The sequence below is a fragment of the Gallinula chloropus genome, assembly GCF_964237585.1.
Source record: "Gallinula chloropus genome assembly, chromosome: 13".
Lineage (NCBI taxonomy): Eukaryota > Metazoa > Chordata > Aves > Gruiformes > Rallidae > Gallinula > Gallinula chloropus.
Window position 1 is genome coordinate 4,255,697 of NC_140098.1, and position 15,924 is coordinate 4,271,620.

General features: G+C 45.4%; 1 protein-coding gene across 1 annotated transcript in view; it reads left to right on the top strand.

The window, feature by feature from the left end:
• PEPD (peptidase D) overlaps positions 1 to 13,928 on the top strand; it is a gene marked incomplete at its 5' end in the record, with an annotated part of 132,918 nt that extends 118,990 nt beyond the window's left edge. Inside the window, 2 exon segments of the mRNA XM_084269906.1 lie at positions 5,141 to 5,332; positions 13,267 to 13,928. Coding sequence (XP_084126032.1) covers positions 5,141 to 5,332; positions 13,267 to 13,395 — 321 coding nt within the window. The 3' untranslated portion in view covers positions 13,396 to 13,928.
• Positions 13,929 to 15,924: the final 1,996 nt, after the last annotated feature.

Genomic DNA, 15,924 nt, shown 5'->3' on the forward strand with positions numbered 1-15,924 from the left:
CAATAAATGAGCTAATTAGAACTTGGGTATACACAGTGGGAGCACAGGGAAGAGTGAGAGAGACAGGATTTCACTTCAGTGTTAATTTCATATCATTTAAATATAATGTTAGTATTCTGTCTAATTTAAATACTTGATTGCACTTAGCTTGGTAAAGCGGTTAGGGCTTCACGGTGTGGGATGTGGTCCAACAGGGATCGTGTATTTGTCAGGCTCAAAAAAGTTCTGTGATGATTTAGCTGGAAAAAAGTACCAACGGAGTAGTTTGTATCAGTTCAGTGCTTGTAGCTCTGAACAGCTTTGGCGATCTCTGTGGCTGTGTTTCTCTGCCCTTGTTGGCTTAAGAGAACTTCTGGGTGATGACAGCTTCAGTGTTGCAGCCCCTGTTTTCAGGAGGGAGACTGTGCTTCCATCTTTGTGCCTGTGTGTCCCTAGCTAATGTCATGGCCCTGTGGCAGTAACCAGCCAGTACAGACATCACCTGTGGCTTGCTTCTGTCCTGACCCAAGATCACACTCACCTGAGCAGGCCTGGAGCTATATCTGCTGATCACTTTGCCTGGTAGCCAGTGTCTGTGGGACAAGATCCAGCATGATACACACTGCAGTTTTTCCATGGAAAGAGCAACGTCTACCCCCATTACTACTGAGTTGCTTGGGAGCAGGCAGTAATTTGCCCCAGAATACTCAGGTATTCTGGGGATACCACAGCATAGAACCTTCCACAGCCACTTTTCGGGGGGATAGACATGTTTACATACTTCCTAACTCCCTGCTTATTCCAAAAATAGATCTATAGTTTATATTTCTGCACACTTAATTTGAACTTTTATTTTGCTTTCATAGTAATGAAATCAGTTTACATAATAATTCTCTTGTTCCCTTGACAGTCCTTATTGCCTAGACATGCTGTTTTTTGTTACCTTACATGAACCATTAATTGGAATCTGATGTTCTTGGCAGGAGTACAGTCACAAATGACAGTGTCATACATCTGTGCTTACTGTGGGGGAGTGTCTCAATTTTAGAATATGAGCAGAACCTCCAAATAAAATCAATCTTAGAAAATTGGTTATACTATGTTGTTGCAATATACAGGAAAATAAAGAGTTCTTTGAAAAGTAATTTTCCCAGAATATCACTGTAAGTCTCCTTTGAGATGTCCAGGTGCTAATATTTTCTAGGTTATTCTCTATACTTTTTTGAGGCAAATTACCATTTTATGCTGTACAGCTGTACAGCACTGAGTGCAACAGGGAGCATGGCCAAGCCTCCAGGTGACAGAAACAGATATCCATACAGCTGCTGCACCAGTGTTACTGGTTTCTACTCTTCAGTTTACATAACTACAAAACAACATCATGGTTATTGGTGAAAACAAGGTGTTAGGTGTTTAGCTGCAAAATTCAGGGAAGTTTCCTTGTTACAAAGAAGAAAATCCATTAAGGCAGATAATTCATAGGGATGGATGACAGTGTGAGGCTTTGCTTCCAGCAGGGTTTGACTTTGGTGGAAAACAGCAGTGTCCTTGTTTCAGACCTGACACCTTCCCTTGGAGTGGTGGTGTTTTGGTCATTTAATTCCTCGGTTTATTACAGTTTTCATAAACTACTCAGCTAAGAGCTGGACCTGATGACTGTGGAAGCTACTGAGATGGTCATGAGTGCACAGAGATCAAGTGTCTTTTGGGATCCTGAAAACATCATGTGATGTATGTTCCCATTGAGAGGGACTCTGCAGAGGGTGACCTGGGGATACTGGTGGATGAAAGACTGGACATGAGCTGTCATGTGCACTCACACCCCAGAAAGCCAACTGTATATTGGGTTGCATCAAAAAAGGTGTGACCAGCAGATCAAGGGAGATGGTTCTGCCCCTCTACTCCTCTCTGGTGAAACACCACCTGGAATACTGGGTCCAGCTCTAGAGTCCTCAGCACAGGAAAGACAAGGAGCTCATGGAGTGGGTCCAGAGGAGCCTGCAAAAATGATCAGAGGGATGGAATATCTCTCCTATGAGGAAAGGCTGAGTGAGTTGGGGTTGTTCAGCCAGAAAAAGAGAAGGGTCTGGGGGGACCTTATTGTGGCCTTACAGTACTTTCAGGGCTTCATGGGGACAGATGTTTTTGTAAGGCCTGTAGTGACAGAAAAAGCAGTAATGTTTTTTAAACTAAAAGAGTAGATTTAGATTAAATTTAAGGAATATTTTGTTTTCCAGTGATGGTGGTGAAACACTGGAATAGGTTGCCTAGATAAGTGGTAGATTCCCCATCCCTGAAAGGTCAAGTTTGATGGGGTTCTGAGCAACCTGATGTAGTTGAAGGTGGTCCTGATGGCAGAGGTCACTTTAAAGGTCCCTTCCAACCCAAACCATTCTGTGATTATATGATTAATCCAGTGCTGTTCTCAAAAGAAGGAATTTTGTCATCTTTCCTTCTTGATCACCTTTCCCCTTCCCCACTCTCCTCCTTCCCTGTCCCAGCTCATGTTATCCTTCAGCCTTGCAGCAAGTTGAACTGGAGGCTGTCCTCCTCTCAGGGTATATGCATGGCCATGTACCTGTCATAGCCAGAACTGCTCCCTCCTGGTGAACACCCTGCTAGCCTCCGTTAAAAGAGAGTGTAGGGCTACAGGGCTTCCTCACCCCAAGCCCACCCACCCCTGCTTGCTGCCTTTGAAAAGCTGAGCAGTGTTACCTAGTTAGAGATGCTTTCACAAAAGAGATGCCACTGTGTAAATGGCAACAGCTACATCAGTGCCTGCAAGATTCAAAAACCTTGAGATGAACGCAAGAGTTGCCACAACCTAGAATTGAAATATCCAGAATAGTTTCTGAATTTCTTCTAGAGAAGCTGACATTTTAATTTGGGGGGAGCAGAAGTATTCAGGTGGCTCAGGGTCCACCCTGCATTGCTGATGGCCTGGGGAGCCTGCACTGCTGAAGGTGGTTTCCAGGCATGAATCATCGGATCTTGCTTCTGGGTTGCAGTTGTGTTGTTAACTTCTCAGAGGAGGTACTAAAAGCAGAATGAGATTGCAAGTGGTCCAGACAAAATGTCTACACGTTGCTTTAACGGCCATACAGAAGTATCTGAAGTGGGCATTGAGGCTTGGTTGTCACACCTGGTGTTAAGCCTTGTTTGTTTAAAGAAAAAGCAAAAAAATGCAGACAGCATGCCAGGGCTGCCTTCAGAGGATGCTTGCCATTGTTTTTCTCACTGTGCATTCATCTTTCTAGCATCTGTCTTGGATTGACTGCCTCAGAAAAGGCATTTGCAAGTAGAACGGAAGAGAAGTATACTTAAAAGTCAAATACGGTTGTTTGTTGTAAAGCAGCCGATAGATAGTTGGCAAGACACCAAAAGGTCCAGACACTAATCTAATTGTTTACAGCTCATGGAGAGATTAATCCACAAGATTGGATGCCCTCATTTCCTTTACGCATTACAATGAATGTGTGAGATGCCAAACCCCATGGGGCAGCAGCAGAGAGAAAAATGGCTCCATTTCAGTGCAGTTATTGTTTAAAGCTTAGAAATATATTGATTCTCTCTGGGTTTTGATAAGAATATCAATGCAAAGTGTCATGCTTAATATTGGAGTGTTCTTGTTCCCCAGCTTCAGTACAAAAAAATTCTCTTTCTTATTTCAGTGTAATATAACACTGCACAACTCAGCTCAAACATACGAATTAAATGTATCAGATACACAGAGAAAATGGTCAGGATGCCCTCGCTGGCTTGTGAGGGCACCCGAGAACTGCAGATGCCCTGACAGATGGGTGAGCTCTGACAGCCTTGGCTGCGTGCGGTGCTGGGCACGGGCACGGGGCAAGCTTTGCAGTGCTGAGTCAGAAAGCAGCCCCGGTGCTGCTGGGGGGAGTGGTGAGAGTAAACTGAACGCTGTGGAGCGGCTGTGGGGAGTGGGATTTCTGTGAAACAGGCTTTCTCTGAACAGAAAGCAGAGCTCAAGAGCAAACAGTACTGTGGGGCTGTATCCCCTCTGAAGTGGGGGGGTGATTCAGTAAGATGAAAATGTGGCTCATCTGGAGGGTATGCTCCCGCCTGCTCACCTCCCTGCATCGGTGTGGCAGTGCCAGGGGACTGCAGTGTGCAGTGCCAGGGGAGTGCAGCGTGCAGGGTTGCACCAGGCAGTGTGTTTTCTCTTAGAGAAAGGGGATGGTGCATCCTCACGATGACCAGGGATGCTATAGTGATGCTGAAAGGAGTCACCCCTTCTGCCGGCAGGGAGAATTACTGACTTTGGTCAGAAGCAGGATGTGGGAAGGCTACCAGGAGACCAGATAAATAATGCCTTGGTCTTGCAGACCTGTTAACCTCTGACTTACTGGCTAAAGCACAAATGTTTTAATGAGCGAAGTGTGTGCATGTTTGCAAGCCAGCGAGCCTCTGAGCTGTTTACTGGTCATCACAATATTTTTGTTGGTGAAATTTTGCTCCAGTTGCAAAGAATTTTCAAAAAGCTAATGGGATTGAGATAAATTTATTGCGATGTTGCAATACCTGGCACATTTGGGGGAAGAAAATTAATATCCTGAACTAGTCTTTGCAGCGTTCCTAATTCCTTGACTAAGCATGTCCTCATATATCATTTTACTTTACCAGCTTTTGGGAAGAAGAGAATGTTTTGCTAGTCAGGACTTGTTTTGACTTAAGTTTTTAATAATATCAGTCAGCACCATGTTGCCTGAAAGTCTGAATCTGACAAAAGTTTAGTTTTAAATGGGCTGCTTTTATGAGGTCATGTGTAGACTCATTGCTCCTCAATCAAGATCGTAAATGTGTAATTTTAAAAACATTCAGTGAGAATAAGCATTTGCATATCCTTGGAGAAATTGTTCTCTGCTGCATAGTTCAGCTACTTCAGCCATGACGTGGAGGGGGCATTTCAAGATTTGTGTGTCGCTTAAAATATTTTACTTTGCAAGGAAGGGAGTAGAAAGAAATAGTGCAAGTAACTGTTCTTTTCTCTGTAGTACAGTATCTCACCCAAGCTGGAGACTGATGGTACCAAGCATGTCCAAAGCCAGAATTTCTGTGGTGCAACAACCAGTTTGGGTCTTGATAAAAGGTTGTCCATGCCTTGCCTTTCCATGTGTCAGAACCGGTGTTTCTTCTGCAGGGAGTGGAGCGCATTGACCTGCCGGGGCTCAGGAGCCTGCGCACCGCCCGCAACCTGGAGCAGGGCATGGTACTGACCATCGAGCCAGGCATCTACTTCATTGACCACCTCTTGGACCAAGCCCTCCGTGATCCTGCACAGTCCTGTTTCATCAATAATGACGTCCTGCAGCGCTTCAGAGGATTTGGTGGAGTGAGTAATTCTTAACTAGAGGTTTTTCTGTTTGTTTGCCCTTTCTAAGCATTTCAGAAAATTTTTGTTTGAAGTTGTGATGTATTGCACATAGAGCTGTTCCTGAAAGAGGACTGTGAGCCATTTGAGCCTGCAGACAAACTGGGTGGTTGGTTGGGTTTTTTTTTTAATTTATAAATGCAGTTTTATATTTGTGATATCTGATTAAGAATAGTCATGATTTTCCATGGATTGAAATGCCTTCTGTCAGCACTGCACAGTGACTTGCCAGGTAGGTGTTTTGTCTAACATGTGAAGTGCGTATGTTATGAAATACTCCACCCTTAGCTTCCTTGACATCAGCACAGTCCAGTGCTCCCTCCCAGGGCAGAAGAGCCTGATGCTGTTTGGGTTTTCACCAGCACCTCTGCTCAGGGTACCTCACTGCAGGCTCAGGCAGCAGTGTGCGTGCAGCAGGGTTGGTGACTCGGGAGGTAGCCGTGAGCTGGGCAGGCGTTCCCATGCAGGCAGCTGCTGTGCAAGTGGAGGGGCCCTGTTTCTCCATGATCTCCAGGGCACATTTCCCATGCAAAGCCACCGCCCTCGCAGAGCATTCAGCAGTTGCAGTGGCTTCCAGTGGGTTTTCATTTAAGCAGAGAGAGCATTTGAAGGGTGCCGCATTGTTCTCTAAGCTTCCGTATTCATGCACAGAGAAGATAGAGCAGGCAGCTGCAATGCCCCATCCTCCTCGTGGCTTTTCTGCGAAGTCTCAACACGGCTAACAATCACTGGCAACGGCGGTGATTTTTTGGTATGAAAAGTCACTCATTAGGAATTGTCTGTTGCTGCCATCGACTAATTTATCATTGCACGCCAGCCATGAGAGGGTAATTACTGTAGCGCTTTTGGTCTGAGCTGGCTTTGAACCACCAGCCCCGACAGGGAAGCTGTGTGTGCCATCACCAGGCGTGTGAGTCAGCCAGGCTCCTGGGCAGCTGCCCGTGGAGGCTCCCCATACGGTGTGTGTGCAGCCTTATCGAGAGATGCGGGACTTTACCCTCGCTGCTGTTCACTTCACTGCTGAGGTTTGGGACATCATCCATCCCCGCTTTGTTCCTTTATCGAGACTTGCCAGCCAGCCAACTGCGATAGTGGTGGAGGAGAAGCAGCTAACGTTGCCTTTTTGAGCTACAAGCATGTTACATATGGCGCCGCACGCTGAAGCGTGTTTTAAAAGAACGCTGTAATGCACTTGTGTAGCTTGACAACACAGTGAAAACAGGTTTAACTATCTTCACTCTCCTTGTAAACACTCTGTGGGAGTTTTTCAGCAGTTGAATTGATTCCCTTTCTCTGGAAAGCCTCAGCGAAGCCCATGTTTTTCCACGACTTCTTGTGAATGCCCTCTATCCAGCTCTGCAGCTTGAGACGTGCACGTGGCTCAGCTGCTGCTTCTGATTGCGTGGAATAGGAGTGACAGCACAGGATCTCTACCTTGGTAATAAGCTGCTGGATCAGGCACTTTTGTTCCAGAGATTTCAAGAAAAGTCTAACTTTCTCCCCTGTTTTTTGCTTAGCTTCCTGTAACGATGACTTGTAAGGAGAGCTAGCCAACAAACTTTGCTAAAAGGGGGAGCGGCCCAAAAACGATTGAGCAAAAATCTAAATCTCTGATCCCCTTGTGAACAATACATTTTACTCAGAGAAAAAAATAATAATACACACATACCCTGAGCCAGATGTTGTCTCTTGATTTTATCCCAGAGAAGGATGGAAATAAAATCTAAGACTGAAGTGCACTTGAATATTTCTGAATTCTACACAAAAGCTGAATTATAATGCAATCAAAGGGAATTTTTCCACCTTTACAATTCTGACTTTATTGTGTATGACTAGAAGAGGCGATTTGTGCTGTGTAGTGTGTTCAGTTATTTGCATTCTGGTTCATTCTAGTTTATCCAAAATGAGTACTTATTTCAAAAGTACGTCAGAAAACTTTCTATGGGATTTGAAAAAGATCTTGTGAAGCCCACTGTTTTTACTGACAGATATTAATAGTTCAGGGGTTAATATTGGTGTCTGTTCTAGCTAAAGACCTTGCTATGGATGGTCGAATTTTCCTTTAAGCTTAAAAGAAAAATACCTTCTACAGAAGGAAGTAAGTAGTCCTCTCTTTAGAACTCAGGACTAATTAAAATGCTCTTAATTTGGTTTCATTTAATTCACTTCCAAAATGAAGTTCCATTAACCAAAGTAACACCACTGTAATTCTGGACTGTCCGCACAGGGGGTTTGTGGATTTTAATGAATTCAGCTTGAATTCATGTCTTTTTGGGGGCTTTGTGTAATTTTCTTGACTATGAAAAGTCCCTCCATTGAGAGGAGAAGCTCTTTTGCCATGCCAAAAAGGGTAACTCATGCTGCCCAGTATGAGCCATAAAGAGATTGTAAAGGCTGCAAGAGCAGGAAAGAGTGCGGGGTGACACGAGGCTTTCCCTGCCGCTCTGCGTTGTTGCCGGTGTGCGGGGCATGTGCTGGTGGCACTGGCACAGCTCCAGCACCCACTCAGAACAGGGGGTGATGGTGGTGGTGGCACAGCCTTCCTGTAACAGGCGTCACGGCTGTAACTCTGCTCAGGGAACTTGTAATTTGGGCTTTTACCGAATGGGAGCTCTTTTGGGACAAATACAGATCCCTCTGGAGGGAGGCGAGGGGTTTTGCTAGGGGATCTGCTTCTGAGAGCAGGAGCTGCCCTCTCTGAACTCTTCACTTGACAGCCATTGAGTTCAGTCCTTCACAAGCTTCCTCGACCAGTTTTGGGAAGTCACTCGGTCACATGTGCTTCAGCTTTCCATTTGCAAAACTAAGGTCTAATTTACTGAGGTCATAAATTCTGTGGGGCAAGGGTTGCCGTTGGGCGCTGGCGCAGTGCCTCTCCCAGGGCACCTCTGCTCTGCCTGGACGCTGCCCATGCCGCGCTCATAAATAAACATGGATTTGCAAATAGAGGAATGTATATACAGTTGTATAGAGAAGCAGCTGATTCCTCAAGGAAGGGGAAATACTGACTCCAAATGCTGCCCTTTAGGGTTTGACATTTCCTTTCTTCATAAGCTGATTACTGATTCATGCGGTTCATACGATGTTTGCTCAAAGACCCAGTAAAACCGTTCAATCTTTTTGTGGCCTTAAGTATTCGGCCTCTGTTCAGGCTTTAATTTTTCCCTAGGATTTGTAGAACTAGCACTAGTTTTAATATGTGAAAACACTATGCAGCTTGGAGCAAATGCTGAAAGACAGCTAAATGTTGAATACTTTCTTTCACTTGCCGATTTTTCTCACATAAAAGTTCAGTAGATTTACAAAGCCCAAGACCTTGAAGATCCACTGATATTACAATAGCTTTTCCCCCTTACTTGGGAACAAATACCAAACCAAATAAAAAGCAGAACATTTAATTGCCTCTGCCTTTGGTTCACAGAGCCACGCAGTTGTCTCTGTCCTGGTTTTTATTTTTCAGAAGGTTGAGCTCTGTTTCTGTGTGTTGTAGAATGAAATAGTTTACTAGGCAATAAACATTGCACTCATTTGCTTTTTAACATTTCATGCTATGCAGCAGTAATAATGCCATAGAAAACAGTTACAGTGAAATGCATAGCTTTTTTAAAGCTCTTGTAAGAAATAGTTGTAGGCAAATCCAAAACCAGCAACTAGTTGCTTATAAACCTTTAACCCTTTTCTCTTAAGTTGTCTAATTAACATAATTAGACTAAAGTCAGAACAGTTGTTTCTAACCTGTATTTAGCTTACAGTTTATTGCTTCTTCTTGAGCCTGGATGAAGGGACTGTGTGCCTGAAGCTTCTTTTTCCAGCCCTATCAGTTGATCTAGTAAAATGCATGGCCTCACCCTACTAATCTTGATCATCTTTTATGAAATGTTTGTATGTGGACCTTTAAAATCAAGTGTGCCTGACGTGAGGGCTTGCTTGTGAATAAGAAGAGGGAGGGCTGACAGCGTGGGATAAGGAAGAGTCACTGTGTAGGACAGAGCCTGTTAGCCTCTGTAGAGAACGTGTTGGCATTGACACGTCGTATGACATGGGAATGGGGAAGTGCTTTCCCCAGCCTGCAGTGTACCCGCCTACCCCTGGGTTTGACATCAGGGCAGCTCTCTTTTCTAACCAGTGGCCCAGAAGTCAACCCCCACTCGTGGTAAGCTTGCTCCATTAAAAGCTGTCAGTGAGTTGATGGCTGAATCGACATAAGCCCCCATGGCTACGTGTACCTGCCTCTGTAGGACACCAGTTATGAAAACAAACACGTGGATCCTTCAGCCAAGCAGGAGCACGTGTGCTGATTTATTTTGTGGAGTAGCATGTGTGGCCCATGTCCTGTCACCGTTTCCCAGGAAAGTCTCCTGCTCTGAGATCTTGCAGTGATAGTATTGCTGCTTTCCACAGCCATAATCAAACAAATGCTCGATATCACGATCGGTCTTTTTTAATCACATCTGGGATCTGTCATTGTGCAAATCTGGACTATTTAATTGGCCAAAATTGTTTCTTGAGTCTCAAAAGCCTTTTATATATATCATCATCCAAAAGAAATGAATGAGTCCTACAACCCCCTTCCCTTGGAAGATAACACAGGAGGCTCTGGGGAGCATGACTGTATTAGTAAGTCAGGACAAAGTGCGAGGCTGTATATATAGCTGACAGCAGCCTTGGTATTTAACTCCTGTGCTGTCCTTAGCTGTGCCCGCACAGCCCTGCTTTGGGACAGAGTTGGGTCCATTGAGTCGAGCCACATGATTCTCTGTTGCTGGCATTAGGCAGTTGTGCAATTCAGGCCTATCTAGACTCTTGCTAAGAAAAAGGTATTTTGGGGACAGTCATGGCATTCCTGGCCACTTCACCTTGGTGGGAGTGCTTTTCTGAAGCACGCCATTTCACCTGAAAAAGGAAAGTGTCCCCTGAGGTGTTTGCTGAGGGCCCGAAAAGCTGCCGGTGTGGGGAACCTGCACCTCGGTTTGCTGTTCCTTTAAGCTGTGTCCGATTCCAAACCACTGCGTAGCCCTGAAACAAGCGGCACTGCTGAACAAAGAGCGTGCAGACAGGGACAGCTCTGAGAGTGAGTTTCATAACCACTGTCCCCCACTGGGAAAGGCAGTCCCAAACCAGTGAGCCTTGCCAGGCAGATCCAGCGTCTTTTGTCCATTTGGACAGAAGACAAGACCAAGTGCCAGACTCTCCTGTAGGGAAGGTTTTGCAGGTCCTCTGAAGCTGCTTCTTGCTCATGCTGAGTTTAAGCTCAGGGCGAAACATGGAGGGTGTGAAAAGCAAATGCAAAAATTTCCTCCCCCTTGAGAACCTGTGTTCCTTTGCACTTGTGTTGCCTGTAGACTAAGGAGAAATGTGCATTGAGAGCAAGATGTCTGTCTTCTCTGTTGCAGTAAGCACCAGTTTCAGGTGAGATTCATCCAGGCAGAGTAATGGTTAAATCCTGGAGAAAGAGTTAGAGCTTGCTAGGAGTGATGGGGGAGGCCACATGGGAGGAGTGGGTCTGTGCATCTCCAGCTACATCCCAAAGACTGTTTGGAGCTGCTGATGGTGGGTAAACTGGTGAGGCAGTGCTGCCTCTCCTGCTTTCAACAGCAGCAATGTTTCTCCTATACGTTGAGTTGCTGTGTGGCACTCCAAACTGATGGGTTTTCCCAACCTCCCCAGATTGGTAACTCTCAATTCACCAGCTTAGTTAGCTCCAGGCCCGCTTTGCTCCCCTCCCTCAGGGTGTCTCGCTCCGCCAGGATCTCCCTTCCTGGACTCCTTACTTTGTCCACATCTCATTGTCCATTCTTTGTCCATCCTCTCACCTCACTGTATCACCCTTCCCCTGGCTCCTTTCATAACTGGCTCCATTTTCCAGGTCCTTCCCCACGCTGATTTTCTCTTCCAGCTTAGATAGGGCAAGGCATTGACAGACACCTTGTCCCACTTGTTCTTCCCCTCCCTCTCAGTCTGGTTCTCATGTGCTCAGCTTTCAGGTCAGTCTGTCCGCTCAGAGTGCCATGGTACTGGTAAAGGCATGAAACACTGACCTGGAAAACAACAGCTTTTTTTTTAACTTTTTTTTCATTTTTGCTAATCTTACTGGCTAAGCAGATGAATTATTTCTCTGTAGCAGAAACTCTGGGGAATTTCAGGTGAAGCTCGGTGAAGCCAGCAGTGCTTGGGAAGAGACTCCCAGGGCTCAGAGCAGGGTTCAGCTCTAGTTTTGTCTGGCCTCAACTCTACTCCTGGAATTACTTCTGCTCTAACATTTTTACTTTCCACATCAATGCTGTCCCCAGCTCCGTTTGCACTGGTGGCATTTGCTTGCCAACATGATGCTTTGGCTTTTACCGTGTCACCAGATCTGTCTGCTGGATTCTGGCACTTTTGCAGGGCTTGCCTGGTACCAGCGGGTTTTTGGCAAGGGCTAGTCCACCCAGGCAGGCTGTGCCCAGGCCCAAGACCCAGCAGGATAGGTGCTGGAGGCTGCTGCAAGGCAGAGGGCACAATTGACCTTTATATGCAACACAACCATCTTGCCAAATCCCTGGGTTATTTTTTGCTCAACTGGCCAAATTCAAAGCAATGAATCAAAAAACCTACCCTGGTAAAATCTGCTCAAGTGCATAGAGATGTTCAGCATGTTGCTGATTTCCTCTTCTGCAGCAAGGCACCGGCCTTTCAGGCACACTTAGTGTAAAGAGCTTCACGGCTTTCAAATTTACAGCTGTCCAAATCCAATGTGTGAACTCAATAGAGTTTGTTTATTTAATTCTGCTTTATAATACACTTAACTTGATACCAAGTAAAAGAAATAATCTGGCAAAGACATCATTAAACAGTTTAATAAGGACTGGATGACTCATTTTGTTTGAACAAATGGATTATTTTGCAATCAGAAGTACAAATGTTAACCAGCTTTATTTTTAGTTGAAAATGTCAAGAGGTCAGAAACAATTAAAGCAACTGTAAGGTGGGAGTCCCCAGAGTTTGTGTTCTCTTGGATTTACACCTTACTAAAATTGCTTTTATTGCAGCTTAGCGACTTACTAACATTTTTCTGATAAGATAACGGGAAATGACTCCGTGGGCATATTTACTGGTAAGAAGAGATTAGAGTCGAACAGAAATGGAACATACTTTTCATTTTAACAGAACAAGAGCTGGAAAACTGAGAGGATATGCATTTTTCCCTGTATGATTTGAAATGTGATTGTATTTTAAAAGGAATGTCTGACCTGCTTAGGACTTTCTCATCAGCTCAAAATTCAGTATCTTGAATATCAGCTACAAGCTAATTCATGTTGCAACTCCTCCTTTGAAAGTTTATTGTGTTTAGAGAAAAGAGAATGTGATGTTTAAGTGCAAAGAGCAGGTAACTGCAGCTGAGCAGCAGGACTGCTTCCAGAACGGGCACTTCAGGCATCAGCAGGCACTGTCCCTATGGAGCCCTGTGCTACCAGGGCCGGAGCCAAATTCAGGGGGAGAAGTTCCCTTTTCTGCTCCTGATGTGAGAGGGTTGAGATTTATTGGCTCCTGTAATTAGGCATCATGAGCTCACTGATGCAGCATCTCGCTCAGCCTGTCCCGACGTAGCAGAGGCGCCACCTGAGTCACCTGCGGGGCCACCACCTCCTGTGGGAATGCTGTGCCGGGGCTCACCACCGAGCTCGGGTGGTCCCAGGAGGGTGGCAGGAGCCCACAGCCCGAGGGGGATTGGACCCTACAGAGCTCTGCACCGTGGTGCTGGTGGCGATGAGCAATTCCAGTGCTGTCAGTGTGTCACTCTGCCTGGTGCTGCACCAACACCACAGACTGAAACGCGCCTTGTGCTGCCGCTGCTGTCGCAGCCTGATGTGCTTCTCACCTGGAACACCTTGGTAACCGCATCTTCTCTGTAACAGGTCCGGATTGAGGACGACATCGCAGTGACAGCCAGTGGAATGGAGCTGCTAACGTGTGTCCCACGTACTGTTGAAGAAATAGAGGCTTTCATGGCAGAAGGCCAAAGCAGTGCCAAGTCATTTCACTGACTTCTGCCAAAAGCAGTCCACTTCAGGATGATACTTACTCTCTCGCACAAATCAGTCGCCATTCTGATCTAAGGCTGCTGCATATAAAATAAAAATGCATCTAATTCTTAATAGCGAAAGAGTCAGGCAGGATGTTAGCCAGAATGATTCATTAATTAAAAATGAAGGTAGAATGCTTCTGCACTTGATATCCAGGTAACTCAAATGCTGCTTGCAAGCAGCTGTTTACATTACCAAGTGCCATCTGAATACTGCATTATCAGTGGAGCTTCTATTTCTGTCAGATTTCAGCTCAGACATATTTTGCAATAAATCTGAATTTTGATGATAGGGACTCTTTAAAGTACCAAATGGATTATCTGAATGCTGTCAGCAACTGTCCTTTTTTAAACTTCATCACAAGTATTGCAAAAAACAGAAAAAAAATCAGTTGTTCTCATTGGACATAATGACACATTTTTCTTACAGATCTTATTTCAGCATCAATGGAGTAAGCAGAATCCAATTTGTATTAAAATTCATCATTGGCATCATTTATGCTCACAAGTTGGTGTTCATTATGCTCTCCTGCTACCGTTCCTTCTTCTTTATCTGACCTTTACCAATTTGTGCTCTGGAAACTTTGACCCTTCATTAACCAGGTTTTTCTGCTCCGGGTAGTGGGTGCACTGATCTTCACACACAGCCCCGTGCTTATTAGATGCATCCATCTATTTGTTCTTTAAAAATGTAGATTGTTGTCATGTTGACGCGCATTAGAAATTGTAAGAAGGGATTTAGAATTGCTACAGGGCTCAAGGTCATTCAGCAGCATAGGCTGTCCGGAATGACAGTTATTTTCAACTGTCCAGTGTTAGCCAGTTTGGAATGCAGTCATGTACACTTTATTTGGATAGGCACAACCATATCAATAATGATCATAAAATGATGTTCTTTCTGTTCATGCAAGATTTAAATTATCCAATGAAGCCTTTCTTTACTGTAGGTGTTCATCAGCCTACAGGAGAATAAATACATTTCTTGCATCATGAAATCTTGCTCACTTGGTGAACACACCAGAGCTCCCATTTGGTCTTCAGGCTGGCAGCAGGATCTGCCCTTGTCTGCCTTACACGGGGCGTGTGACACAACGTGGGCCTGGACGGTGTGAAAAGCCACTGTGGTGCTGTCTTTGTGCCCCCCGCCTGGGACCGGATTTAGGTCTGAAGTCATTTCCTTCAGAATTGTCAAAGGCATTGTTCTACAGAGAGCCCTTTTGGGTTGATCTGTGTGACGAGACCCTGCTCTCTCTTCGTGACAGCTTGGTGACACGTTGCTAAATAGGAAACTGCATGTTGGAGACCACAGCAACACACTGTGAAACGACCCGGGGGATTCACTCCTGGCGTTTAATGTCGCTGCAGCAGCAAATGAGCCCCTGTACAGTTTTTTAAAGGTTGCTCAGCGTTGGTTTGTCAGAGGTAAGTGTGGGAGGTTTTGACTGCGATGGGGAAGGGGTGTGGAGGGGAGGGTGTGAGATCAGCAGGAGCAGGGTGTATGTGCAGCCGTGCTGATGCTTCCTCCTGTGGTGGCTGCAAGCATCGTACCTCTGAAACACAGTACCTGCACAGAGGGCATCAGGCTTGGCTTTGATAGCTTTGCAGGTAGAAGAACACAGAAACTATGCTGGCACCACTCCAGACTCGTCTCCCACTAAACCCGGGGAGGTTTTTCCAGTGCAAGATGGTGCTCGTGGCCTCAGCCTTGTTCCTCCCGCGTCCAGGTGCGTTCCTGTGGCATGCTCTGCACACACCCACGGGATCGCTCGCTGCTTTGGGCACTCTGAAACCTGCTGTTGCTTGGATTCAGAAGCAGCTACTATTTTAAAGTAACTCTTCACAGATTTTCTTCTCTCTCTCTCTCTCTCTTTTTTTTTTTTTAAGAGTCTTGGAATTGTTTCAATTAAGCTGTAACCCAAGTCTGGTTAATAGGCCTTTCCCTGCCTATGATTAATCTTGGCAAATATTGGGCTCTGCTGCTGCAGAACAGGTCGAGCAAACTGGTGTGCTGCAGGAGGCAGAACTGGTTCTGCTTCGACATGTACCAGCGAACCAACCCCACCGCGAGCTGTGAGGGAAAGCATCACTCACGTAATCACCTTCTCTCGTTTTGCTTGCCCGAGACGTGAAGGTCTCTCAGGCTGCCATGGTGCATCACCTCCCATTTTCCTTCATAATCAGGCACATGAACTTGGTGACTATAAATGTTAGGCTTCCTTCCAGAAGTCTGTTCTGTAATTATGGTAACTTTTATTCACTTAAGCAAAAAGTGAGCTAGAACTTTTTTTCTAAATGAAGATCTGCAGACAGGGGCTGAGGAAGCAGCCCTTCAAAAAAGGCAAAGTGGTATTTTATACACTTAAAATATATGGGGGGGAGGGAGGGAATACAGGTTATGGCAAACTTTTTGACTACATTAGGATATTTCAGGCTGTTCACTATCATGTTTCCCAGATGCCTTTCCCTCTTGGTGCAGAGAGAGTTGCACCAA